This window comes from Agelaius tricolor, unplaced genomic scaffold, assembly GCF_023055355.1.
Source record: "Agelaius tricolor isolate 1412-34295 unplaced genomic scaffold, bAgeTri1.0.p SCAF_10, whole genome shotgun sequence".
Lineage (NCBI taxonomy): Eukaryota > Metazoa > Chordata > Aves > Passeriformes > Icteridae > Agelaius > Agelaius tricolor.
In genome coordinates, this window is record NW_027269270.1 from 26,808,459 (window position 1) to 26,834,699 (window position 26,241).

A 26,241-nucleotide genomic window follows, 5' to 3' on the forward strand; every position below is an offset into this window, starting at 1 on the left:
CTCCTCTTCAGCTCCACCACCCAACCCATCTCTGCTGTCCTTCTTCTGCCTCATGTCCTTACCTCCTCACCCTTCTGGTGTATCTCTTCTCAAAACCTGTCTGCCCTCATGTGCAGCTTCACCCCGTCCTTACCTGTCCAGGCATGGCACCATCTCTCCTTACCTCCAAATACTCTGTACTTCCACTGTCTGAAGCTGTTTTCCTCCAAAACAACCCAAATTCCTTCCCAATTTGTCTTTGTTTCACGTTTTAGATTTGTTCTACAACTAGTCAGAGCAAAAGATTCTTGTTGAAGAAAACACAGCATTAGGAAGGCCATTCTAGATAAGTTGCTCAAAAGCAACCAAAAGGCAGCCAGCAAAAAAACCAACAAGACAAAAAACCCCCCAAACAATGACAACAAAAAGCAAACAAACAAACAAGCAAGTTTCTCCTCATTTGACCCTTCAGGAAGTCAGAATCACAAAATCCTTTTGATAACACTGTATCACCAGGAAGCACCAGAACACAGCAGCCCGAGAGTCCCAATCCTTTGCTTAAGCAGGAACTTGAGGCTCTCCAGGCTTACCATGGTATGTACCCATGGCAGTGCTATTGTGGAGGGGACACAGGTGACCCCTCTGTTTCAGCTGGGGGGACAGCCAAGTCTCTGTCCCTCAAGAGGCTCCTTGCATGTGTGTCTCCATCTCCATCACAGCTGCAGTGAGCACCCTGCCTGCCCCAGGGGCTGCCCACAGAACAAAGCAGCTCACAGCACTTTCTGTCCTGCGCTGCCAAGGGTTTCTCAGGGGACAGACTGAGTGACATCCTTAGGGACACATCCATGTCCTAGGAAACACAGCTCTGCTGGGAAAGCAGGTGGGAGCCTGCTAGGCAGGAGCAACCGTGGACTCAGGGCAGCAGCAAAGCAACTGCTTACAAAGCCAACTGCTTTTACTGGTGACATCCAGGTGTGCTGTACTTGGATTTCACACCACGGCCTGTGCTCCAAGTTTCCCAGCTCCCATTCCATTTGCTTCCTCTCTGCATTATTTCTGGAGCAGCCCTGTGTGGGGATTTTCATTGCACGTTGTGCCTCCCCACAGAGCTCTGCAGACAAACACAAGTCAGAGGCACCAGGGATGGGCAGAACAGGAGGCACAAGGATTAGAACCCTGCCCTGTCATTGTGGAACAAGCACAGAGAATTCAATTTCTTTCTGTGTCATCTTTAGGCAACATTAGAAAGTTTTTCTCGGCTCTTGAACCAAGATGAACAGAAGAATTTCAGTGGTAGGGAGAGTGATACAGGAAGATATCGTGAGCTGCAGTGCTCTGGGACTGCAGCCTTGCTCTGCTGGCTCTGCTGTGTTTGGCCACAGCCAAGACTTTCCTCTGGCTCACCTGCACAAGGCAAGCTCCTCAGCGTGCCTCCAGCTCCAAGATTTGCTCTGTGCCTGCCAAGGCAGTCCCTGCACACAGCTGCCAGGTTAACACTGCTGGGGCTGATGTGCCAGATACTGAAATAATACATTAAAAAAAGAGAGTTCATAAAACTCTATCTTTCCATTGCAGTTGGCTCTGTCATCCCTGCTACATTTCAGGAACAGACAACAGTAGCAACTATAATGCACTGACAAGACACTGCTATTAATGGGGAAGGTTGGAGATAGCATGAGCAGTGATAATCCACCCAGCAAAGCTTCCTGGGACAGAAGCACCAGGATCAGCAGATAGATGATCCAGGCAGGTAAACACTTTCACATACAAGCATTTTGTCAAGATTAAGTTAAAATGCTCTTCCTACAACATTCTCAAAGCACCAGTCTTTGATGTTTACTGGACAACTGGCAAAGTGGAACGAGTTACAGGAGTGAAATCCATACTGTAACTGGAAAAATGCACACTTTGCAAGTGTACATCTGTCATGTGGGCTCTGTTACCCACATGGAAACAGCAATTAACTGGCTGGTTTTACCTTAAAAAGTTGAAAAGCTAAAAGAGGAGGAGAAACCTTTACAGTTTGCTACGATCCCCAACTACACAGACCACATTCAATGCTTTCCTGGAAAGACAGAAGTAAAAGAAAAAAAGTTATTGCAAATTACATTTAATTTGCCTGTCACATTATTTCACAAATAATGCAAAATGTCTTCAAAAGCATCTTCTCTTAACTAGATGGAGACATGTATGAAATTCAGACAGCTGACTTGTAGCAAGCATCTAATTTTGGCCTTAGCACTATGTTCCTACCTAAAGGGAAAGCTGTGCACAATTCAACAAATTTTAAACCCAAATTTGGAGACCACTTGAGAGCTAAGATGGACAAGAACCACTTTCAAGAAATCAAACAGCGGTTTTCAGAATAGGAAAGACAGAGGTTTTTACAAAAAAAACCAACATAACAAAAATATCAAAGAGCAATTTTATTTATCTTATTTGGCACAAAACTTACAAGAACTGTTTTGTTCCCTTCTTAAATTTTAGTACAACTAGCAAGGAAAAAAAAGGCATACTAATACATTTAATGAGCTGTACAGCAAGTGACATGTGGAAGGAGGCACCAGAAAGATCTACCAAAAATCAAAGTGCATGAAAAATACCTACTCTGAGCGCCTCATGGTATTGTATTAAGGCACCACTCCTTTAGAAGGTTTACTGAATACATCAAGTGTGCAACTTCTTGGTTTGGAATGTGAGAGTCCTTCAGCCTGCATCAGAACTGGACACTGCAACCTCTGAATGGAACAATGTTTCTCCAATGTTTAAAGGAAGAGACCTCTTTGTGCCCAACATCACCCCTCAGCCAGGCATGTCACTGTCACATGCTTTGGAAAAGCCAACACAGGTTTTCAGAGTACCAGCACTTTACTTCAGAGTTTTAAGGTGTAGTGCGCACCAGACCTATGCATTCTTTACAATGGTTTTATAGAAAAGAAAGGTTGAAGAGACAAAAGTAACACGGGACATACCAGTAAATACATTTAGATAGTTTTATCAAAAGAACATTTAAGGACTTTTAGAAGTATCTCTTACAAAAAAAAAATCTGAATAGTGTTATAATTCAAAATAATTAAATACACTTTTCAACAGATTATTACAAAGTTTCCTTCAGGACTACCAATCGAGTCTGACAAATTCCACAAGACTTCAGGAACTTTCAGTATGGATGTAGAAAAAGCCCAGTATTAGACAGTGGTAAGAGATTTTCATAATTGGAAACATTTAATGCAAACCCCATAACTGCAAATCATGTTATACAAGTACAGGTGTGCATAATACACACACTCACACACACTCACACACACTGAAACATCATTACAAGGGCCAAACAGACACCTTGGTTCATTGTGGGCTCTGCACATCACTGCTCTGAAGTATGACAGAAGCTGCACCAGGTTTATTATTTCAGCACCTTCATTAAGAACTATTTGTTTAAGAACCAAACCTCTTCAGTTACAGGTGCCACAGGCCAGATTCACACCAAGTGTAAACAGGTTCCAAACAACCAAAAAGAAGTTGCATCTGCTTCTTACCAGCTTTGACTTTGGTTTTTCTGCTCAGCTGGATCACCAGTCACCTTTACTTGCAGGAAGAAGTTTAGTAAGAAATCAATGCCCATATCAAAACTGAAGTGGGAACCAGTAAATGCAGAATATTGTTATCAAACCACTGTACAACACCTCTACTGTAGAGAGTTTCAAACATCTCAGGAGCTTGAGACTGCTTAACCTGAACTCTGGAAAAACATATTTCTCTATGGACATGCAAAGGCATTTAAATATGAACTCTAGGCATTACAATATTTCATTTTTGTCCTCTTATGGCATAGACCTCGAGAACACAACTGTGTGCCCCATTATAAAACCAAAGCACCCTTGAGCATTAAAAATTCTAAACAGCAAGGGTTGGAAAGAAGGGCATCTGGAAGTGATCTACACATTACAGAGCATGGTGTTTCACAAGTCTCTGAACAGTTTAGTTCATACTTTCTGGGATAACTTTCCCAATACCTTTGTCCCAATACAGAGCTGTAGTTTTCAGTAACTCTTTTACCCTTGCATTCTTTGCTACCACATATAAAACGTGCCACAGAAGTGGCAGTCAGGCCTAAACATTTAACAACATGTCCTTTTCATCCTTTATTAACAATTACATTTATTTCATGATTTGTATGTAAGTCATGTAGCAATATAACATTGGTGTTATACACTGTGCTTCCGTTCTCTGGCACTTGGAGGAGGAATTCATTTCCAGGTAGTCACATCTTGCTGAAGCATTCCTTTGCATTGGTCCAAACCTGAATTCCCTTTTAAAAGAACAGTTAAAAATCAATAGGTGGGAATATACTCTATTTGCAAACCTCATCCACAGCTTTCCTCAACAGAAGACTCTACAAAGAAGTCCCACAGAACTTCACAGAAGAAGGCAGAGACCACATTGAAATTGGACCACACTATTTTATATCTATATTTTATATCTATCTCAACATTAACATGTCCCTGAGTTCAAGAGGACAGACTATGTGGGAGGTTTTATGGTGGTGATTTCCAATCTTCTGTGACTGCCCTGTTCCCAGTTACTAACAGTGTGCATCTGCCCCCCTGCTGACAGGACAAACACACGGGGCCAGCCCTTCCCAAGCCACACGTACCTTTTTGCACATGCTAATCTGCATAACAGCATAGCTTATAAGTGCCTCCTTCAGATCATGATTCTTCTGCTCTTTAAACCGTTCAATGTCAGCCCAGGCACTTTTCACAAAGTCTCTGAAATTTAGAGCAATGATTTCTGTTAGAAAGTGTTTTACCCTGAGCTCTGGACACTCAGCAGAGAAGCTGTGTATGACAGTGCTCCATCTTTCAGTCAGTAAATCAAGTCCTGCAAATATTATGCATCCCTCAGTCCCCTCATTTTACAACTGGCACCACTATCTAATTCTCCAACCTTCTTTTTAAGGTTTTTAACCTGTTTGTTTGGCTTGGTGTTTTTTCCCCAGGAAGTATCACTGCCATAGAACCAGAATAAGTCAGAATATACTTTTTTTCCTTCAGATTGTGTTGGGGTAATTAATTATCTTTATGCCAACATTCAGCACACAACACTGCATGTTTCTTTTTCAATTGTCAAGTCAGAATCTTCATCTCTTCAGCATGAAAACTCACTTGTTTGTCAGGATGTGAGACAGTCAAGTACAATAAACATTTACAATTCAAATTTAACTTGGATAATTCACTCCAGAAATTAATTTTGTTGGTTGGGTGATGTGTAGTCAGGTCTCCTTAGCTAAAATGGAGGCATATATCTGTAATTCCTACTTTCATTTGTGCTGGACTAGCATTCACTCGAAAATTGCTTCCAGAGCTACAAAAGCACATCTCAAATACATCTGCCAAAATTATTAAGATACTGCATTTACTGAGTGTCTTGTTGCTTTGAACTGTTAATGAACTAGTCTTACCTTTCCAGCTCTAATGCTAACATACCAGGGGATACCAAGTTTACCCCTTATGTTATATGACAGACATGCTTTGACAAAATCCCATTGCTTTAAGAATGTTAGTTCCTATTTTAAATTTTTGCATACCTGAAGAAATTTTCATTAGAGCACCAAGAAGCAGTTACCCAAACAACTCCCCAGACCTTCTAATCTCTTTCAAACAGGACTAAGGTGTCCCCCATAGGAGAAGTTGCAGAATATGGGCTCAGCACCCTTACACACAAACCAAACTAAATACTGTATTTGAAGCAAATCAGCCTTTGAGGCTCAGCCTATTCAGCTGCAGACCTCCAAGCCCACCTGCTAAATATATTACTAGTGAACATAAAAGCATGCAAGCCAGCCATTAGAGTGGGCTCAGTCACTGGGAAAGTCATCAGGTTTTACATAAGCCATACACTCAGACCAGAAGCTAACTGCATGTACTGCACTTTATTTCACAACTTGCAGCTGACAGGAGCTTTTATAGACAGCTCATAAACACCAAGAATATATTAAAAACACTTATAAAATGCAAACACCTTCAAGAGCATCCAGTCAAGGATTTTTGCTAAGACAAGCCCTGTGTTTTCTTTGAAACAGCCAAGTCCATTTACCTGCCCTCCAGATTTTTAGACTTCAGTTGTTCTTCTCCTTCCTGTATCTGCTCCTCTAGAACTTTTATCTTGGCTTCCCTCTGCTCAGGGGTTTCTTGCCCAAAGAGCTTGCTGGTCATACCCTTCAGGGAGAAGGTTCTCACAGTCTACAAAAAACAAGGATACTCTAGGTTTGGCATGTCCTGAGCACAGCCATGGGACATCAGGTGACTTTACTGGCATTTGTGCTTACTATTTGGCTGATTTTTTTGCTTTAATTTCCACGTCATTATTTGATAAGTAGCTCTGGTGACTCAGGTTAGACTAAGAGAAGTGGGGAGGAGATAATTTGATGTTCAAACACTTTAAAGGCTGATAAGGGTGAATTTTCAGAGCAGCCTTCCTAGTGAAGTAAGAAAGAAACTAAGAGAAACAAAAGCCATAAAGGCATTCCACAGAGAACAACGATAGATCCAAGAGCAACATTAAAAATTCTAAAACTGTCAGTTACCATTTTCAGATAATATTTTAGGTAATGTTATCTCCTATATAAAATGGACAAACACAACATATCAATAACACCCACTGTTCAAAAGGCAAAGGAAGTCTTTCAGAAATCCCAACATTTTCATCTTTAGGATAGAGTTATCTATAGATAGAGTTATTCTGCTCCAGTCATATTTACTGCAATCTTCTACTTGCTCAGTATTCAATCAAAGACATTTGGCACAAACAGTTTAAGTCTCCAAGAACCAAGTTACTTTAAACCTCACATGTCTCCAGCTCATATGATACCACTTCTCAAAAGCAGCAGCCAGCATGCTGGTGCCATTTAAATATCATTCTAAGTAACTTGGCTCAAGTAAAAAATAAATTCAGAAAGAGGTATCTTGGAGAAGAAAGTGGAAAAATACTCACTCCTGTTGCCAGCTCCTCACACTGCTGTTTCTTAGATGTTAAGTCCTGTGCAGCCATTTCCAAATCATATTGCATCAGTTCATGCTTCCTGCAAACTGCCCTGAAAAGTAAGTAATGAAAGATCTGTCATTAAATACTTTGTTTTGCTACGTTTCCCTCCATTTACACTTTACAAATAGCATCATGTTTTGTTTGCTTTTTGACAGGAAGCACCTCTAATTATTCATCTAGCCCAAATTCAACAGCCCTATCACAGACTGCATCACTCTGCAAATGCTGTAGTTAAGCAAGCTTGCATCAAAGCATAAATAAAGTTCTTAGTACAATTGCATTCTGCTTCTCTTTATAGACTCCTTCCAAGATACACTCAGCAATACAAGCCCTACCACCTCCTTAAGGACACCACTGTAAAACAGTTTAATTCAAAACACATTACAGAAATATCACAGCTTTGACAAAAGATACCTGGAGATGGTGCCTGTCATAGCAGCCATCTATCAATCCATCATAAAATTCATCACATTTTCTTTCTGAAACAAGAAACTGCTTCTAGACTCATACAGTGCCTTTCATCTGGAAAAGAGGAGTTTCCTCTGACCACCTGCAGTAACTCCCAGTCCTGTGTGGGCTGATGATGCTACATCCATCCTGCACAGCCGGATGCACATGGGTCTCCCAGGAGAGGCTCCCACACAGCAGCCCCTGCACTCAGCAACCCCATTCATATTGGACCTCTCCAGGAGGTTCAGAGCCAGCCCTTGTAAAGCACAATAGCTTTAGGCACAGCCTTGCAGCATAAAGCAATCTGCTTTTTTGTCTATGCATGTTAGGGATGACTGACAAAGACCAACATAAAACAGAACAAAAAGTTGGTATTTAAGTGCACAAGACTGTGCAGCAGATGAACGTTATGCTGGGCATGTTGAAAGTTCCTGGAATTTGTAATGGCTGTAACAGCTCTGTTTGGCCTATCTCATTTGAAAGCTGGAGCTTTCAACACATTGGGGCACTATTACACCAAAAGCCAAGGTAACAGTGGAACCAGAGGAATAAACAGCATTTTCTCCTATAGTATACAGATTCTAACATTTCTGCCTTTTCACTACTGATCAGATCAGTTCTAATTTATTTGCCACTCACAAGGCAATCGAGTACAAGCAGAATAAGAAACAAGAACACAGAGACTCCAAAGCACTAGAATTTCTTCTTCTCAGAGAACACAAGAGGATACCAGACTAAGTTAAACATCAACACCACATGAGAGAAAAGGACTACAGCTTCCTTTTGAGCTCTAGACTTCTGTACATACCGCAGTGCTTCAGCATAGAAGAGATACTCCTTCAGCTGGTCGGCATAGTGCTCCTCTTCTTCCAGTATGTCATCAATAGAGGCTGCATATCTAGTGAAAAACAGCCACAGTTAAATGTAAAGCTGATTAATTTAACCTTTAAGGATACACATGCAGTAACAAGAGAGAACACCTGTTTGACAGAAACACCCATGACAACCAGCAAAAAGCACTTCCAAAAGGGTTTTTTTTTGTTTTTAATTAAACTCTGAATCAGCTAATGTCAACGCTCCTGTGGGCCCGCTTCTTTGGTTGTTACATTGATTCATTGTACAATGAATCTTTTGACAAGTACAAAACCTATCATAACTCTCCTGCTGAAGATGAGACAGCTTTTCTTACAGGAAAAAAACCCAATTTATTCCTTTTCTTCAGAGGACTGTCAATAGGCAGCACCAAGACAAAAAAAAAAAAAAAGACAGGATGCAAAAGAAATCCTTCAAGGCTTAAAGCATTAAGGGCCAGGAATGTGAACATCACACCTTCTGAAAAGCAGAGGCTGCTTTCATGGCTTGTTATTCAGCGTGACTACAAGATAACTCACAGGAATGCCCTGAACACCACAACATTACAGTCCCTTCAGCTCCTTCAAAGTCTGATGTTTTATCTGCTGTTAAGTCAGGCATATTAATTCACAGCAACACATTTAACCCTCCTTTTAGGGAGAAATCTGAAGTACAAGGGCTTGGATCAAATCTGCAGCTCTTGCATTCAGTAAGAGTTTTGTTGTGTAGGCTACAAGTGGCAAAAAGCACTTTATTTTTCTAGTTGATACCGCTTATTTGACAGTATTTAGTGTGTTCTTGCTAATCAAGGTGACTGTCTTGGACAGATTTGCAGGGACAGGCCTAGAGCTATCTGCACATCCCATTTGGCACAGCCACAGAAATCAGATTCCTCTGTAGCCTGGCACTCAGGGCATGTGCCACTGGGGATAACCAGGATGAATGAGATCCCACACAAATACCTTCATCTATTCTGCTAACTCAGGCTGGATTCTCAGCTATGTGGCAATCTCACACACCTGCAGGCTCTCTGAAGCGAGCATATGTCCATTCTTCTCTAGCAACCAGCACAATGTGACCCAAATGCTAATTATAGCACCTCTTGGCTTTCAAGTTTTTGCAGAATCTTTCTGTTTTCCCTTTTCTCCCTATGCCTCTCCAGTAATTGGCTCTGTGGAAGAAGTGGCAGAGTCTCAAGCTGAAAGGGAACTGGTAACATGAATTTGGGAAGTCTGCAAGTATGATGAGTTGTTTTGATGCTCTGTGAAATCAAAGACATGGCACACCCAGGAAAAGCCCTACCAAGGCTCTTGGTGATGAATAAATACAACATTTGAAGTGGTCAGCAACAACAGACCAGTTTAAGTAGAAGGGATTAAAGAACAGGGAGAGCAAGAATTCACATTACGAATTAATGTAAGGAATAAGTCAAAACTGTTGAAAAATGCACTTGTTCTGAAAAAATCCTGCAGCCACAAAGGTCATAAATGGCTTACCCTATTTTAAGTTCTGCAGTGCAATAATTTTAGTATAGTGGTTAGATTTCTCAGGGCAGCAGATGGACCACATTTCATTTTCAAGTAAGATCTAAGTTTAGAGCAGTGCTAGAGCTCATCTGTGGCAGATCAACTCTCAGAAAAGAACTTCAAAAACAAACAACGAAAAAATCTCACCAAACAAAATCCTACCTTACCTAGGCAGGTTTTTATACTGAGTTTGATTTGGGAGGAAAAAAATGTAATAAGAAAAGCTGCATTTCTGACTGCCTAAACTTAGGCAAACTAGAGAAAGTGTTAAGGAGAAACATTGCAGTAAGTTCTAAAGGTACCTGATATGGTCTCACTCTTTGTGTAAGCTGTCAACTAAACCCTTGTTTTAGTTTAGACTGGTTCAATATATAATGACAGTCAAGTTGATACAGAGATAAAGTGTCACTCATTAATGGAATAAAGGACAGAAATCAAAGGTCTGGCACTTCTTTCTTTCATCTTTTAAATGCTAGCTACAGTCACTCACTCCAACTTTCTCAGCATTCTCTGTCACTTTAGCAAGCCTCATCTTGTAATAAAGCACACACCCAAAAGAAGCTTTGGGGTGTCTTCTCCAAACTTTTAGCAGTTATAGATCATACTAACCAATAACAACTCAAAAGCTTAAATAAACATCTAGTTAAGACTACAGCATATGGCGTAGATAGAGAATAATTAAATTAGTTTTGAACTTTAACATCTATATTAGGCAACCTTCTAGAAGTAGCTTTTTGTTGCAATAAAATCCCACCTGATGTTATGAGAATGGTAACTGAACTGGTGAGTTATACTTTGAAGAGATCATAGATATGAGCCTTAGTGCTAGGAGACCACATGGGCCACTGAATGAGTTCCTGAACCTCAGAACTGCTGCTTCTTGCTTGATTGTCATCACTAAGGGATTACTGCTGTACAAGAGTGCCAGAGCACAGGAGATGACAGACAATGAAAGCTACCTCAGACTTCATGCAGCGAGTAAAATTACCCACAATAGCAGTTACCCACTGCCATTACTCTGGATCTTTAGCCTTGTGTTACAGACAGAAATATTAAATGTTATGGATGTGTGAGAGGGCTCAGCCTCCTGACTGAGAAGTGAGACAAACGTCTTTTAATTGGTTATGCATTTCCAGGTGTTTGACATTTCAGTGTGGTATATCTGAACCACTGAAAACCTTTGTGTGATTCCTTAACTTCACTACATCATACCATGTTTTCACAATCCCTTCAACTCCTGCCTACCACAGTAGGTGCTTAGCATTATATTCCACCCCTAGTTCAATTATTTTCTTCTGAAAGCAGAATGCATGCTCCATTCTTTGCTCTCACCAGAGCCTTCTGCCATGAAAATATTACAGCTTTTCTTGTATGGAAACCACCCCATTAAACAAAACATAGAACTGTGAATAAATTATTCAGAAGTGGTCCAATTCTTAAAGATTTGCCAAAAGCAGAATTACTCTAAAAAAGCTGAGGGCATGGCTCTTGAAACCCTTGGCAAGGCCAGTAACAATTAAACTGCTAACTTGACACCACCAATAATAATCAGGCAGTAGTACGTAAATCTGCCCTATAAACTAAACCTGAGAATTTATTTCCACAGGAATTATTTATTTGTAAAATAACTTATTGGTAAAAATATTGCATGAAATGCAAAACAGCTTCCATCTCTTGCTGGAGTTGTTATTTATCTGTTGTGTGGGATTACAGAAGAGGAATCAGAGTGGTAGGAAATGCTGTTTCACTTTCTGTATGTGACTACCTGAAAAGCAGAAGCCATGAGCTTAGAATACCCTTTCTGTGAGCACTCCCAAGTGCCAGACTCTTATTTTGAAGGCTGTGCTTCACATACTCTGCCAAATGACTCTAAAGATGCAAAGAGAGAGGATTCTTTACTTTAATATATCCAGTCAGTGTTTGTTTCAAGAATCCACTGGAGTTTTGGTGCCGATTAATTAAATTTCTTAACTCCCTGTAATTAAGTCCAAATCTGTGTACCATCTACTGCATGGTACAAAATGCTGCTATCAAAACCAAATGGATCTCATCAGGTCTGTAGTACATTAAAGTTGTATTCCAGTTTCTGGCATAGTAGCTTAAAAGAAAAACTGGAAGGATTCCAAACACTTCTACGATTTCAAAATAATAATAAAAAAGAAACCCCTCTGGTTCTCCTGAGGCTTTTTGAGCTACTTAATACAGTATATGGATGCTAAAACTGTGCCTGCATCCAAGGCACAGAAACACTGTATACCTAAAAACAATGCACCCCCAACTTTCCTGGTACTCATATATACTTTGGGGTTGAGGGAAAAGAGAGGAAAGAGGGAGAGTTCCACATCTGGCTTACATCAAACTATCAGATATTCAGTCAGTACTTACACATCCATGTGGTGGCCAGCACTCTGCAACCCATCCCCCATCTCCTTCTCTATTGCACTCCACTCACTGTAGGAAAAACAAACGAGAAACAACATCACACATGAAGGGTAAGGGAAGTTAATAAGCTGCATCCTGTATATAGTTTCTTTCCAGGTGACACCTGAATGGAAATTGCCTCAAAATTAGACTTGGTCAAACCGGTTTTTTTTTCTTTAAGGAATACCACTGACAATGTGACAAGGCCATTTATGGCACTCTGTAAAACAACTGTCCCTAAACTCATAGTCATAAATATAGTTAGTTTGGGATGGGTTTTGAGCATAATCTTGTTTAAATAGCTGAAACTCAATTCGAAACAAAATCAAACAAAACCAAACCACTGAGCACTTAATGTAAATGGGACAAGGGGCAATGACAATGCTGAACTTTCTGAAATACATTTTGGGCTCACCAAGAATATACTAAGCTTTCCAGACTTACAGGATAGAAGACAGAAGCCTCTCATTCCAAAAACCAAAGGGTGAATTTGACTTTTGTAAGCATTTTACTTCTCCTGAAACTATTTGATGTATGTAGCTTTATACTTCCATAGCAGACTTTTGTTTAGTTCTATTAATAAAAAAAATCCAACTTGCAATTGTCTCAACTACCTATTTACATCAGAGGTATTATTTAGATAAAGAAAGAAACAGCTACAAAAAAAGATAGTAAGATACTTGCTCTGGACATCCTGGTATGTACTCTGCCATTTTAATTGTGTTCTCAGCTTTGAGAAACCTTATGAGAGTTCTTAGTTACAAGAATTACATCCCACAATGCTTTTTACAAGGATAAAAGAGGTTCTCCTTATATTTCGCATAATTTATGTGTAATGCATCTATTCTGTCCTTCACTTTTTCATAAACATTCCACTCCGCTGATGTTGATATTTGTCTTTGTGTTATTACAGAACTACACCTAATTTCATTTTAAAACCCCCAATGAGAAAGACATCTGCAATCCATTAACCCAGAGAATTAAATTTAGCACTTGAACAGTGTGTAGAAGCAGGAGGTTTCCCTTAACCAGAAGTTTAGATTCTTGAATTCTCCAGTGAGATGGAAAACTTGAGCATGCAGTTCCCTCATATAAATCAAAAAAACAATTGGCAAATTCACTTCTAAAAGCCACTAAAATTGGATAGATATAATTCTTGATTTTTATCCATTAAAAGGACCTAGAAGCTTTTTCAGAGACAATTGCATGAAGAATAGTGAGTTACTTTCTGAAGAAACAAAATGCCAACGCAGCAGAAGGAGGCCCAAAGATCTGGTACACAAAGCAAAAAGCTGTATTCTTGCACTAGAGACTAAGCTCAGCAGATCAGGCAATCTCTGCATGCAGCACAGAAATCTCATGAGCACTGCAATACAGAGTTTTTCAAGATAGGCAATGAAAGGTTTCAAATATACCTTTCAAAAGCATAACACAACCAAGAAATTCCCTCCTCTCTCCCCATAACTATGTATGTATTTAAACATGGATGAACTCTTACCTGAATACTCTTCCATAGTTGCCATGGACTTTATAGACACCATAAAGCCGGTCTGCTACCCTCTAAAACATTTTAGAGACAGGTTTTGGTCATCAACATTAAGTGCAATTGCTTTGTGAAAACCCACATACATACTCCAAGCTAAAGCCTTAATGTTCTTACACAGGTAAACAAGATTAGGCCTAAATCTAACATAAGCCACTACTGAAAGAAAAAATGCTGTTGATTTTTATTTTTTAAGTCCTGGAAGACTGAAGTCACAATCAAGGCTATGTTGAACAAATCTATCTTTGGGAGTGCTCATTGATAGGATGTGTCTGTGGAGACCATAATCGAGCTCCCTTCAGTTTTTGATAACCAAATATAAAACATTCTTTATCTGAATAATATTATGCACACACTCATTTATTTAATTTATAGATGGCAAGTTAGAAGTCCACCTTGATATTGATACTGTAGGGAAACCTTCAGTAAAATTCTAACAAGTGACTTGATTTTTCCACCCAGCTGAGTGAACTGAGGGAAAGGAAATGAACTAAATGAACTATCCATTGCAGAACTCATTGCTTGAGCTGGAGGGTCATTTCAGCTGTTTGGAGTGCCAGTACCTGCTGCAGCCAGCACTACAATGCTGGCAAAACCTCAGAAGAAAAGACACGTGTACACTCTGAAGCGTGAGTTGTAATCCAGATAATGCCCTTGGAATTGCGATGTACCAATGAATGAGATTAAAGTTCTGCAAGAGCTACCATTGTTATTATGATGGCTGTCACAGTAGTAGTAAAAAGGAAACATTAACAAATTGCCCAACAGATCTCACACACACAACCCTGAGAAAACAGGACTGTCTGTAGAACACTACTCTTGAGAGTGATTAATTCTCTCAAGACCCTGAGTTTAGCAGAGCAATCCATTACTGTCCTCTCTGCCACACAGGTCCATTGAAAATGAAATCCCTGTTGAACATACTAAAAAGAAGTATCATGCTCTTATTATTGGAATTGTAATTTCTTATTTCCTTTTTGTGTCTTTAAAAAAAAACAACCTTCCACTCTCAACCCATAGAGTATCTTAATGCATTACATAATTGTTGTCATCATTAGAAAGGCTATTATTCATTGCAGATCAATGAATGAGCCAAAAAAAGAAAATACATAAAGGGAAGCATAAAGGATTCATACTACAAGCTCATTATATGTCTGTCCAGAAAACTGTTTTGAGGCCCTTCCCAAACCAAACATCCAGCAAAAGTAACTTGTCTGCTGAGCAGAGAGAAGCAAACACCTCAACTCTGTTTAGAGCACCTCCCTGCAATACGTGACTATCACAGGACAGGGCAGATTAGCACTGTCAAACCCAACCATCAGATCTGGAACTCTTCCCCCTCCCAAATCTGCACAGAGTCAGTGCCCTCACCTCTTGCTGTCTCCTGCTCCACACTCTGGAGACAAACTCCCTCAGGCTAAACTGCCCTTATTCTAGAACACGTATACCACTTCTCTTGACTAAACAAGAAATACTGCCTTATAAATAAATCATACTATTTGTCACGACACACATGGGAAATACTTACAGCTCTGACTCGCAGAAGGTGTGATATGACAGACTGCAGTTCATCGCTGTAGTGTTTTAGCTCAGTAAATCTCCTGGGAGCAGGAAACAGATAGTACATCATTAGCCATCATGAAAGCAAGCTTTCACAGCATGCACAATAGAGCCACAACCCTGCAGCCAGCAAGCAGAGCCTGGATTGTGGTGGAGTGGCATTAGCTGAAGACTCCTAAAGAAGTGACTGCTGAGTTTCATTTCCCTCAAGTGAACAAACATCCCAACACTTGCATGATTGCTGGTTTTTTGAATGCAAATGTTGAAGGCTCAGATTGAATTAAGAGATAAAATTTTATGAAATAAGAGTAGTTAGCTGAAGTTATTACATCATTGTTTTTGTGTTAAGGTTTTTTAATGGGATTTATAAAAGCAAGGGTTTGTGAATAGGAAAGTTTCAAACAAATAGAAAGCCAAAATCTGCTGAAGCATATTTCTCAATAAAAACATGTTTACATTTCTGACCTAACAAAGATACTTTACTTTCAAGCTGCCTCTATCCAGTTTTGGGCACAGTTTTTCAGGGGCTCAAGGAACCATTCACAATTACATTTCCCCTAAGGCTAATCTGTACAGTAACTGTGACATACGAAATCCTGCCAAGACTCGTACCTGCACAGGAGCCACGTATGGCTGAAGGCCATCAAATCACTACATCTCAACAGGGTGCCAGACAGGCAAGCCACTGCAAGTGACTTGTGTACACTGCTGGCTTGTCACTTCTGGAGAAGAGGCATTTTATCAGCCAGCCCAGTTAGGCTTCAGAGGCAATTTAAGCTGATACCTTTAGCTCTTGCTAATAACAAAGGTGAATTGTTTGCCACAGCCTTGCCAGTGACAGGTAACTAATTAAACCACAGCTACAGCCTCTTGTGTACACATAAACCCTCCCTAGTACACACAAGTCTAGCTCATGACCTACTTTGGTACACAAGAATGTGTTTATTTCATCCAGATGGGAAGTCAGAAACAGCTTTACCTAAATTACTAAACAATGATCTGAAAATACACACAGAAGAACACAACTAAAATTAAGGAATAGGAAACTAAGATTAGTGTTCCAGGTTGATGTTCAAGAACTAAAAAAAAACTTCATCCCTCCTCCCACCACAGACACACAGTCAGGCTTTGTATTTCAGAATAGCTTGTACCCAAGAGGTCTTACTAAACTGAGTTGGGTCACTTGTTTTGGGTGAGCAAGTATGAAATTCCAGGGTTTTTCATTTAACACCTCTTCCTCCCCTGCCAGGAAATCTTCCCCTAAAATATTCCCATCCTTACATTCAGGAAGTAAAAGCTTTATTATGACTTCCAATACTTTTGATTTCCAAGAAGCATTTTTTATAGCATTATGACACACACAGGGTTAAAGCACATAAAAAGATTTAAAAGTTAGCAGAGAAGCTGTATGGGGAAAAAGAAATGTAGTCACTGATCTGCACAGTGGGATTTAGAGAGCAATCTTTTCAGTTTACACTTTATAAAATATGCACCAGGGCTGCACGTCAGACAGCTGCAGACACGTACAGTGAAGATATTTGAAATAATTGAACTAAAAACAAAAGATTAAAAAGCATGCCTGCAGCTCAGGAAGACTCCCCTTTCCACTACAGAAATTTATAACGTAAAGTTTTATTTATCCTGTTTTGCCACAAGAAATCTTTTAGGAATGCTGTACTCCCTGAAGGCCAGAGTCAGGAACCTAGGAGGACTTTCTGTATCCTGGCCTTCAGCAGCAATACATCTTCTCTCAGACCAATTCTTCCTCAATTAAAAAAAAAAAAATTTAAAAAAATGCTACTTCGGAATCAAGCTGTCTTCTATTTTATCTCATAAAAGCATAAACCAAAGTGCTGCTATTTTTTTCCCGATCTTCTGTGAAGGCTGAAAATTGTACAAATATAATTTTCAGGAAAAACAGGTTTAAGAGACTGGTAGTGTTGCAGATCAAAAGTTTATTTCTCAACTATTTGTTTAAGTCCTCCTCATTGCTCATGTAAAAAAAAAAGTTACATAATTATAAAGTAATTTCCAAACAGGGCTCAGTGAGGCACACAAAGGGATGTTTACTTTCCAGTGTAACCTAACAGTAGAAGTGTAAAACAAGATATAGTTTTGGCACTCAACAACTGAGGCTTTTTAAACTAGCACTTTTCCCTGGGTTTTACTGGTTCTGCAACATTAGCAACAGTCTAGATACTTAACTGAGCTATTAAATAGAACTTGAGACACAAATGAAGAAGTGATTGGGTCTCACATTGGTATAGGAACACCAGCAAGTCTTTCAAAAATATCTTTTATGATACTGGCAAAGAAAAAAATTTCTTTAGAGTAGACAGCATTTCAGTGTAAGTTATTTACTTAGTGCATTTTACTCAGCAGTAATTCTCCTTGGATCAGGGCAGGCAGTGCCATTGTCCTGTTTTGTGAAGAGAGATACTACAAGAACAGAACTGTTCACTAAAAAACAAGCCACTTATCTGAATAACCAGACAAAAAAAACCCAGAGAGCTACTTAAAAAAAAAATTGAAAGCCTGCCTTAGGAAAAGCTTTAGTATTTTCTAAAGAAATCTTCCACCAAAACCCAAAAGCTATGGTTTTCATTAGAGCCCAGAAAGATAAAGAAACTATGAGTGCCATGAGGCCAAATCAGAGAGGTCTGCAGTAGATACAAATTTACCTCTGAGTACCAGAATACCATATTTTTATCACCATTTAATTCCACCATTGAAACTACAAATTGCTTCCCACAGGAGAAGGTTCAGTTTCTAGTCCACATTTGACCTCGAAGAGCAGCCTGGTTTCAGCTGCATGGAGCTCCTCATGTTGCCAAGCTGACGGCTGCAGCTCCATGGCAATCCCAGCTGGGAGCTGCAGCTGCTCCTCACCTGAACCTCTCCTGGCCCAGGAGCCTGAAAGCCTACACTCCACACAGCACTCAAGTCACACCTTTTGTTTCAGCAAGGTGAGCTTGCTGAACCACTTCACCAGCCAGCCACACAAAAGCACCAAAGGTAAAGCAGAGGGGCCAGGCATCACATTCCAGGCAGCTCAAGCACCAGTGTGCTGGGCAGAGCAAGGCACTGTGCCTCCTGTTAGAGCCACACATGCTACAGCAAAAGGCAAACAAACAACTTCTGCTCATGAGTTATTTATTAAACAGTTTGTATTCTCAAGTGCAATTTGGAACTTAGGTTGCTGGCAGAATACAAGAGAAAACATGTCCCATTTCTCAAGTGCTTTGAAAGCTCTACCAAGGCACACACGCTCCAGGACTGTTTTTGTTACAAGCCCTTTCCTCATGTTTTCCTTGTATTAATCCTTTTTCTAACTTTTAACAAGCTACTTCTCATAACAACTTTGCTTTCTGAAACATTGTTACAAGCTACCAAGGATGCTCCTTAAACAGTTTTGCCCACCTGTGCCTACAGTCAGACTTCTGGCAGTTTACCTGCCGTGAGAGCAGGAAAAGATAACTCCTACTGGCCACAGAGGAAGATGACTGAGGGTGAAGCATTCAAACAAGGGACCATTTTCACCTGCAGATACAGAGAATTGCTGTCTTCCAATCTCATTCATTAATGTCATCATTTATGTTAAACCCTGGCTAAAAGCTTCCTGGCTGCCACAGAAGGCCCTAAAAACAAGCACAGTAAAAAAGGAGGGACTCGACCAATTCACAGGCTAAGTCTATGAAGAGGTTCAGAAAGGTATGTACCCTCTAACATCCTTAACACAATATCCACAGATTCTATGGCACAGACAGCAGTCAGGCACAGGGGCTCTCCCCAAAGAGCATCTCCTGGTGCCACTGCTGGACAGCAAGGGCACCCAGAAGGGCACTTTGCACAGCTGTGGATGGCAAACAGCAACATCTCTTGGCCCCATCACTGCACACTGATGCTTCTAAACCACTGCAGAAGTAGAAACTCCGATTTACCCTTCCCACATCACCAAGGGTGTGATGAACCTCCCCCTATATACACTGACAATTCTGAGCAGTTCTTCCATCCAGCAGATTGCTCTAGTGCCTGTCCCAGAGCTCTGTAAACTGCAACAGAGCTGAACTGACCTCTGGACTTCCAAAAGCATCTGTGAAAATTGGCAGCTTGGAAAGAACTGTGAACTGCAACTCCAGGGTGTGTGCATCCAGAGCTGTACACCAGCAGACTTTTGGAAAGACCTACTATCAATCTGTATTCTGTTCATGCTTGGAAAGATTTCTTGAAAACAAATATTAAGAGGTTCTTTTTCAGAGTCTGGTTTTGGGGATTTTTTTTGTCCCTTCGTTTTAGTCTAGCTAAAATGAAATACTCGTTTTACATGAAGTGATGGAATTTTTCTGAATGCTTCCTGCTTCTGGAGGCAGGATTTATCAAATATTTTCACACTACCTCTTTACTGGGATCCTGTTAAGATTTGAAGTGCAGAAAGATAATTTTTATTTTCTGAATTTATACTAAAGAGATAGAATATTCTGTCACCTGAAGTTATAGTTGTAACTGAAAAAGGGAAAAGGAGGGAAGAAGGATGTGGAATCTTACTTGTCTGGGTTTTTCACTCTGAATGTTGCATTAAGAGCTTTTAATCTGGAATCTGCCTGAAAAAGGGGAAAAAAAGCTTTGTTAATTTAATGCAATTAAATTTCAGTGACAAAAAAATCTCAGCCTTCTGGCAGCACCATTAGAAAAATGTCCTGCCTTCATGGCATATTTAAGTCATCAAACATTGAACAAGTTGACACCAGCTGCCCTGAATGTCAGATATTTTTATTAAAAAGTCAAAAACCTATGCTATTTTTGTGAATATGATGTAAACAGTAACCACTAAAATAAAGCTGGTATAACCCAAGTCCCACAGAAATAGTCCCTTCTTAAAATGCTGCACAAATCATGGATTTAAGATACACAACACCACATTCTTTTTAGATGAAGCAATTAGGTAACTTAAGACCATATGGACAAGTTATTTTATATTTCTCAAACCAAATAAAACCAGTGGTAGAGTGACCTCTATACGCTCTTTATTACCAGGAACAGTTCCCCAGTGAAATCAAAATCTTATATATGTTGTTCTCTTACTTTTTATGACTTGCTTTACAGAAAATATGTAATTTGTATATCAGAAAGAGTCCTTTTTAATGCAATGTTCTTCTCTATAGTAGAGCATATATAAATCTCTACAGAACAAAACTCAATACCTAATTAAAAAGGTAATTGACTGCTTCAACTGTTTTTGAGATGTTGGTTTACCAATTTCTGCAACAGTAATATTGAATATTTCTAAGGAGATGGAGGGGTTTTTTTTTCCAATTTATTGAATATTAAACTGTGCAATCAATATTTACTCCTAATAAGACACCAACACAGATAAGAGATCCCAGCCTCATCCTTGAGGTCCACATCACTACAACTCTTCATTCCTAAAATGCATTTTACATACAGGTCACTCAGGGCTCATCTATACCAAAGAAAAATGCCAATTGAGGGTAAATGGCTGGAGTTTACTTTTGATCAAAATACCCTTCTCTTCAGTAAAAGGAAAATAAATCAGCACACCTTGCAAGGTGTATGGATTTCCTATAGTGTACTTCTTTAGCTAACAGGCTGTGCCACAGCTGCAAGCATTAAGTTGCTTCAGTAGTACTTCTTAGTGCTGGTATGTGACAAAAGAATATTTTGTGCCCTGTTATAGAAAACTCAGAGCCTGAAGAGCTATTTTGAATTTGTCAGTGAAGGGAACACAGTGTCTTCCCAAAACAAGAACAGAGCCCATCCTTTAGGGGCCTTGCAATAGCATCTACAGATAAGACAGGCACAGTCTGAGACTGTTTCACCTCCCACTACATTTGGGGTGAGCAGAAGATACCCATACATAGCCTGGAGAAAAGGAGGCTCAGGGGAACCTTACTGCTCTCCACAATTTCCTGGAAGGAGGGTGTAGTGAGGTGGAGGTTGGTCTCTTCTCCCACATAACAAGCAGTAGGACAAGAGGAACCTGCCTCAAGTTGCTTCAGGGGAAGTTCAGATTGGATGCTAGGAAACATTTCTTTACCAAAAGGATTGCCAGACATGGGATCAGGTTGCCCACAGAAGTGATGGAGTCACCATCCCTTGATGTCTTTGAAAGATATGCTGATGTGGCACTCAGGGACATGGTTTAGTGCTGGACTGGTGGCAGAGTCAGGTTAACTGTAGCTGTTCTTCCAATGACCAAAGCACCAAAACAAAGCATAACCCACAAGCTGAAAGGTAAGGGAACAAAACCCTCCAGACTAAGACTGACTCACACAGGGAGAAAGCAGGTTCATTGTCACAACTGTGTGTGACACTTCTCTAAGAATATCTTGCAAAGGGAAGACAAGGCAGCATGGGGAAGCATGTCCCAGATAGCACAAAGAACACAAAACACTGCAGGAGCTCCAAGTCCCAGCCTTTATGCTTATTCAGAGCACTTCTGAGGCTTGTATAGTCTTGGATCTCAAATGCCATACCCCAACAAATCAACACACAAGCCAGTTATGTTTTGGGCTGTTCACACACACCTGCAGGTACTCCTCACACAGTAAAAACATCACATAAATACACTGATATTATCAGAGTCCTTCCCTCTGAGCAGCTACTTCCCAGTACCCTGTATTTATGTTGAAACAGCAGGCAGCAAAACCATTTGAGTCTGTTGGGGCAGCAGGCACATAGAGCAGCTCTACACTTAGAAAGAACAACTTCCTACCCTACAGTTCCAGGGCAAGTTTTTGTCTTTTGTCACATGCACACGTAGTGCTCTGAAGGAAGAGTTCAGTAGGTCCATACAAGCACTGTCAGGCAGGAAGCACAATCCTGCCAGTGCTCAACCATCTCAGTAGGGCTATTTCCTTTTTGCCATTTGCAGCACAGTAACTCTCACACACCACCTTTGAGCATTTACACCAGTTAGGCTTCTAGAGAAACATCTGCCCAGTCTTAAAATTGATTTAAGAGTGACATGCACAAGCATTTTAGAGATGAACTACCCATCAAATGAGGTACAGCTGAGGAGTCTTCAGAGCGTTAACGCCTACTATGATCCCATAATCATTTATGTAAACTAAAGAGAGATGGGAATTTTTTCTTTCCTACAGGAAGGGTTAAAATCCCAAGTGACAAATCCCTTAAATTAAAAATCCCTTAAAAATTAAGTGCTGGGGTTGGGAGGGAGGAAAGGCATGTTTTATACAGCTGGCAGAATAAACAAAATCTCCAACACCAACATTCAGCTATAGCATGCTATACTGTATTAATACCTAATTTAAGGTTTAGTTAGAGTTCAACCCCTCTCAGACAAAAAACACATCCTGCTTAAATGCAGCAGAGGCAGCAGTAACATAAACAAATGGTCTAATTTGAGTCTAAAACATGCACTGAATAGAGGTTTTCCTTCCACTGTAGTGCTAAATATTGAGAGTTTATACTTTAGATGTAGAATAAAGGGAAGATTCTTTTTACCAGGCTTCTAAAACAGTTATTTTTCTTTCCTAAGGAAACTGGAACCATGAAAGGGAAAACATACACAATCAAATCTAGAGGGAAAACAAGACTTGCTAGTCTCTCATTTAATCTACAATGTGGTTTCAGGGAGGCAAATATTCTCAGCATTCTGCTATGAGTTTTCTTCCATAAACACACCACTGTGTGTTCTCCTGAACACACCCTGCCAGTACAAACTTTCTGAACTCCTATGAGTGTATGCAGCTCCAGAGCTTTACATTGTTTGCGTTATGAACACCAGTAGTATGCAACCCAACTGTAATGGAAGAGAATTATTGTAAACTTAAGTTATCAACAGTAAGTGTCAGTATCAAAGCCCCTTGGACACTGAGGATAAGAGCACCAGGGAGTTTCTTTAGCTCTCACTATTTAGAATAATTCTTCATAATCCATCCAGTTTTCAGTTGTGATTTCATGAGAGCAGATCACATTACAATGAAACAAAAAGCTCAGTATTTGTCCCCATACAGTAATTCTTCCAGACACAGCCCAGCAATCTATCAGCTTCTCAGATTCTTGACCTGTACAGACACACGACCTCAGACCATTTATTCCTGCAAGTCTTCCACCAGTTTACCCAGCCATGAACTCGCTGATGTCAATGAGGATAGTATTACTTCAAGACACATTCTGTTAAACAGTTAAGGGGCACCAAATCTGTCTGTCTTAGTCCCTTTCACCAACTGCTCTTGCAAAGAAGTCCTATAATTCAGACCTCTTTGCTTACCTTTTCTTGACATCTTGCACCTCTTACCAGACTAAATTTGACACCCACCTTTAAAAATGCTAAACTAAACAGAAAACACAAAACCTCATTGCTGTGGCCTCAAGTTCATTACTTTTAAAGCTTATAAGGATTCTACGTTACCAGCAGAATTACACAGGCACGTAACAAGCCTGCTAGAGAACTTAGCTGCAGTCCTACCTATCACATGTCAAGAATATCACTGTTTTTTATAATAACAAGTATTCATGAAGCAATGCCTTTAACTCATTCTTAGAGCAAACATCCTTTCGTAAATAGCCTAAAAATGTTTGTTGGAATATGTCTGTGTCATATCACAGCAACCACAAGACAAACAATTACAGTAATTACCTTCAGCTGAAATCCAGTCTCATTCACCATTTCTTTCCATCCACCTTCCTAAATATACAGGAGAAGAATGTTCAGTTAGAGTGATTTAAGAATGCTGCAGCTTTTGCAAGTCCCTGTGAGAGCCCATATCAAAGGAGCTTCTGCAGTGTGCCTGGCTTCTGCCTCAGCTATCCTCCCCACATCTTTTCAAGAATCTGGGTTAAGAATAACCAATCATTACATTGTGCTTAAATACTAACCTCCCCCCAAAAACCCTCTTCTCAACTACCTCAATCTATCAGCTGGGAGCAGGAGCCACACTGCTTTGTCTAAAGAAGAGTAGCTAACATATTTTGCCTCTGAGATTACCAGCATCTCCAAGGGCCTTTCCATCTCAAGGCAGAGAGCAAAGAGCACACAGGTGACAACAGTTTGCAGTCCACATGCCATCACCTGCCTCATGTGTACTGCTGATTCTCCACTGTTTTCAGCTTCTATACATCAGTCCACCCACATACTGTACCGTGGCAAACATAGCTGTTCAGTCCAGTATCTGGGAATCTCTCATCAAAGCACAGAAAAAAGAACTATCCAGCATCTCCTAAAGTTGAAAGCTGCAGAATGCAATGTTTAAGCTGACAATTGGACCAGAACTTCTGTGACAATGTATTGTAGCAGTTTTGGACCACAACAGAGGAATGGATGATCCAAACCACAAGGCTAAAGAAACCATGGATATCCAAAGGGTGAGCTGGAAGCCAGTGCTGCCCCTGCAGTCAGCAGTAGAGCATGGTAACTAGTTCAGCTTTAGTCCTATGAAGAGCTCCCAAACAACATGCATTAAGCTCCGAATAGGCTGTTCCAAAGAGGTGTTTCTATGTTAGGAGCCTTACAACTTGACTAGAAAAAAGTCATAAGGTAGATTAGAAGGGCAACTGTACAACTGCAGGCTGCTCTCAAGCAGCTTTTAGCTGGACAAGCCTTTTCCACCTCAAGTTTATTCACATTATCTACCTTTCCTCCTGATACAGACCAAGTTATGGGTCAATAGAAAAGATCAAAAGGACATTATCTTAATTAAATAATCACTAAATAATGTATTTAGAAATAACTTTACTATACCTGCATTAAAAATGCATAAAAGATTTTGTCTTGGCAAAGAACAGGATGTGAAGCCACACGTAACAAGAAGTTTTCCAGACCAATTCTTCTTCTTTCCACAAAATCCGGATCCATATTATCTGCTGATAGCTTATGCCAAACAAAGTCAGCCTAGTTAAACAGAAGAGTGTCAACAGTAAATTAAAAAACAAACAAAACAAAGCAAGCCACAGTTTCGGTTTCCTTACCCTTTTTTCTGGCAAAGGAGGAACAACAATGTGTGGGTAGGTGACTGACAAATAATTCCTCAACAACTCAAATTCACTGTAACGTCGCCACAGGGACTCCACTGGGGCACATTGTCCCTCACTCTGGGACTCAACAGCTCTGAAAGATAAAGCAGCAAATTTGAACATTAGTGAGCCATCACCTACTCCCTCAAAAACCATCAGTGCAATTAGACCAAAGGCCCCAAGTATAGTAGTGATTACTGCATGACTTGCCCATAACCTAAAGCAACCTTAATTAATTTCATGTCTACATACTTAATTTAAAAATATTTGTAATTTCTGCCTGATAGCACTTGAATTTGCTAGGAACACAGAAAAACTCAATGCACTTACACATCAAAAACAAACAGGTAGGTCACAATCAAGTAGAGACACATGTGGCTTAGTCCACACCTTTACAGAAATAGCCCTATTTCTCTTGGAACAGTGTTAGGTTCAAAGTTAGTAAAATTTCCTGAGTACCTGAAGGATACAGAATATTGTAAGAAGAAATTTACTATTCAGTGGGAAAGCCTTCACTTCAGAGGACAAAAATGGGCTTGCATACAACAGTTGACATAGTTACCAATACAACTTTAAAAATATTAAGATATTTTAAAGGATATTTTTAGAAAAAGACCAAATTTCAAAGTACTTCCAATTTTCTTTTTTTGTTCAAAGTGACATGTTTTTATATTTATGGACTAAAAACATAACAAACTACCTAGAGAAAGCAGGTACAAAATTTATGTGTCTGAAAAATTTGTTGAAGACTTAAATCCAACATGGCCTAGCAAGGTAATAAAGGGTTTTATGTTACTATAAAAGGAGAAATCATTGAATATAGGATTGGAAAGTAACACAAATACTTGATGAGAAGAATAATTTTTCATA

At 39.9% G+C, this 26,241-nt stretch overlaps 1 protein-coding gene across 1 annotated transcript in view; it reads right to left on the bottom strand.

Annotated features, from left to right (window-relative positions):
• Positions 1-2,392: 2,392 nt before the first annotated feature.
• The window catches only part of SNX4 (sorting nexin 4), a 32,940-nt gene continuing 9,091 nt past the window's right edge, over positions 2,393-26,241 (bottom strand). Inside the window, exons 3-14 of the mRNA XM_071435325.1 lie at positions 25,327-25,465; positions 25,100-25,249; positions 23,999-24,046; positions 19,921-19,976; positions 15,344-15,416; positions 13,771-13,832; positions 12,237-12,302; positions 8,282-8,371; positions 6,973-7,072; positions 6,076-6,221; positions 4,634-4,748; positions 2,393-4,288 (exon numbers count right to left, since the gene is read on the bottom strand). Of these exons, the coding sequence (XP_071291426.1) occupies positions 4,241-4,288; positions 4,634-4,748; positions 6,076-6,221; positions 6,973-7,072; positions 8,282-8,371; positions 12,237-12,302; positions 13,771-13,832; positions 15,344-15,416; positions 19,921-19,976; positions 23,999-24,046; positions 25,100-25,249; positions 25,327-25,465 (1,093 nt within the window). The 3' untranslated portion in view covers positions 2,393-4,240. The remainder of the gene's footprint in view (positions 4,289-4,633; positions 4,749-6,075; positions 6,222-6,972; positions 7,073-8,281; positions 8,372-12,236; positions 12,303-13,770; positions 13,833-15,343; positions 15,417-19,920; positions 19,977-23,998; positions 24,047-25,099; positions 25,250-25,326; positions 25,466-26,241) is intronic.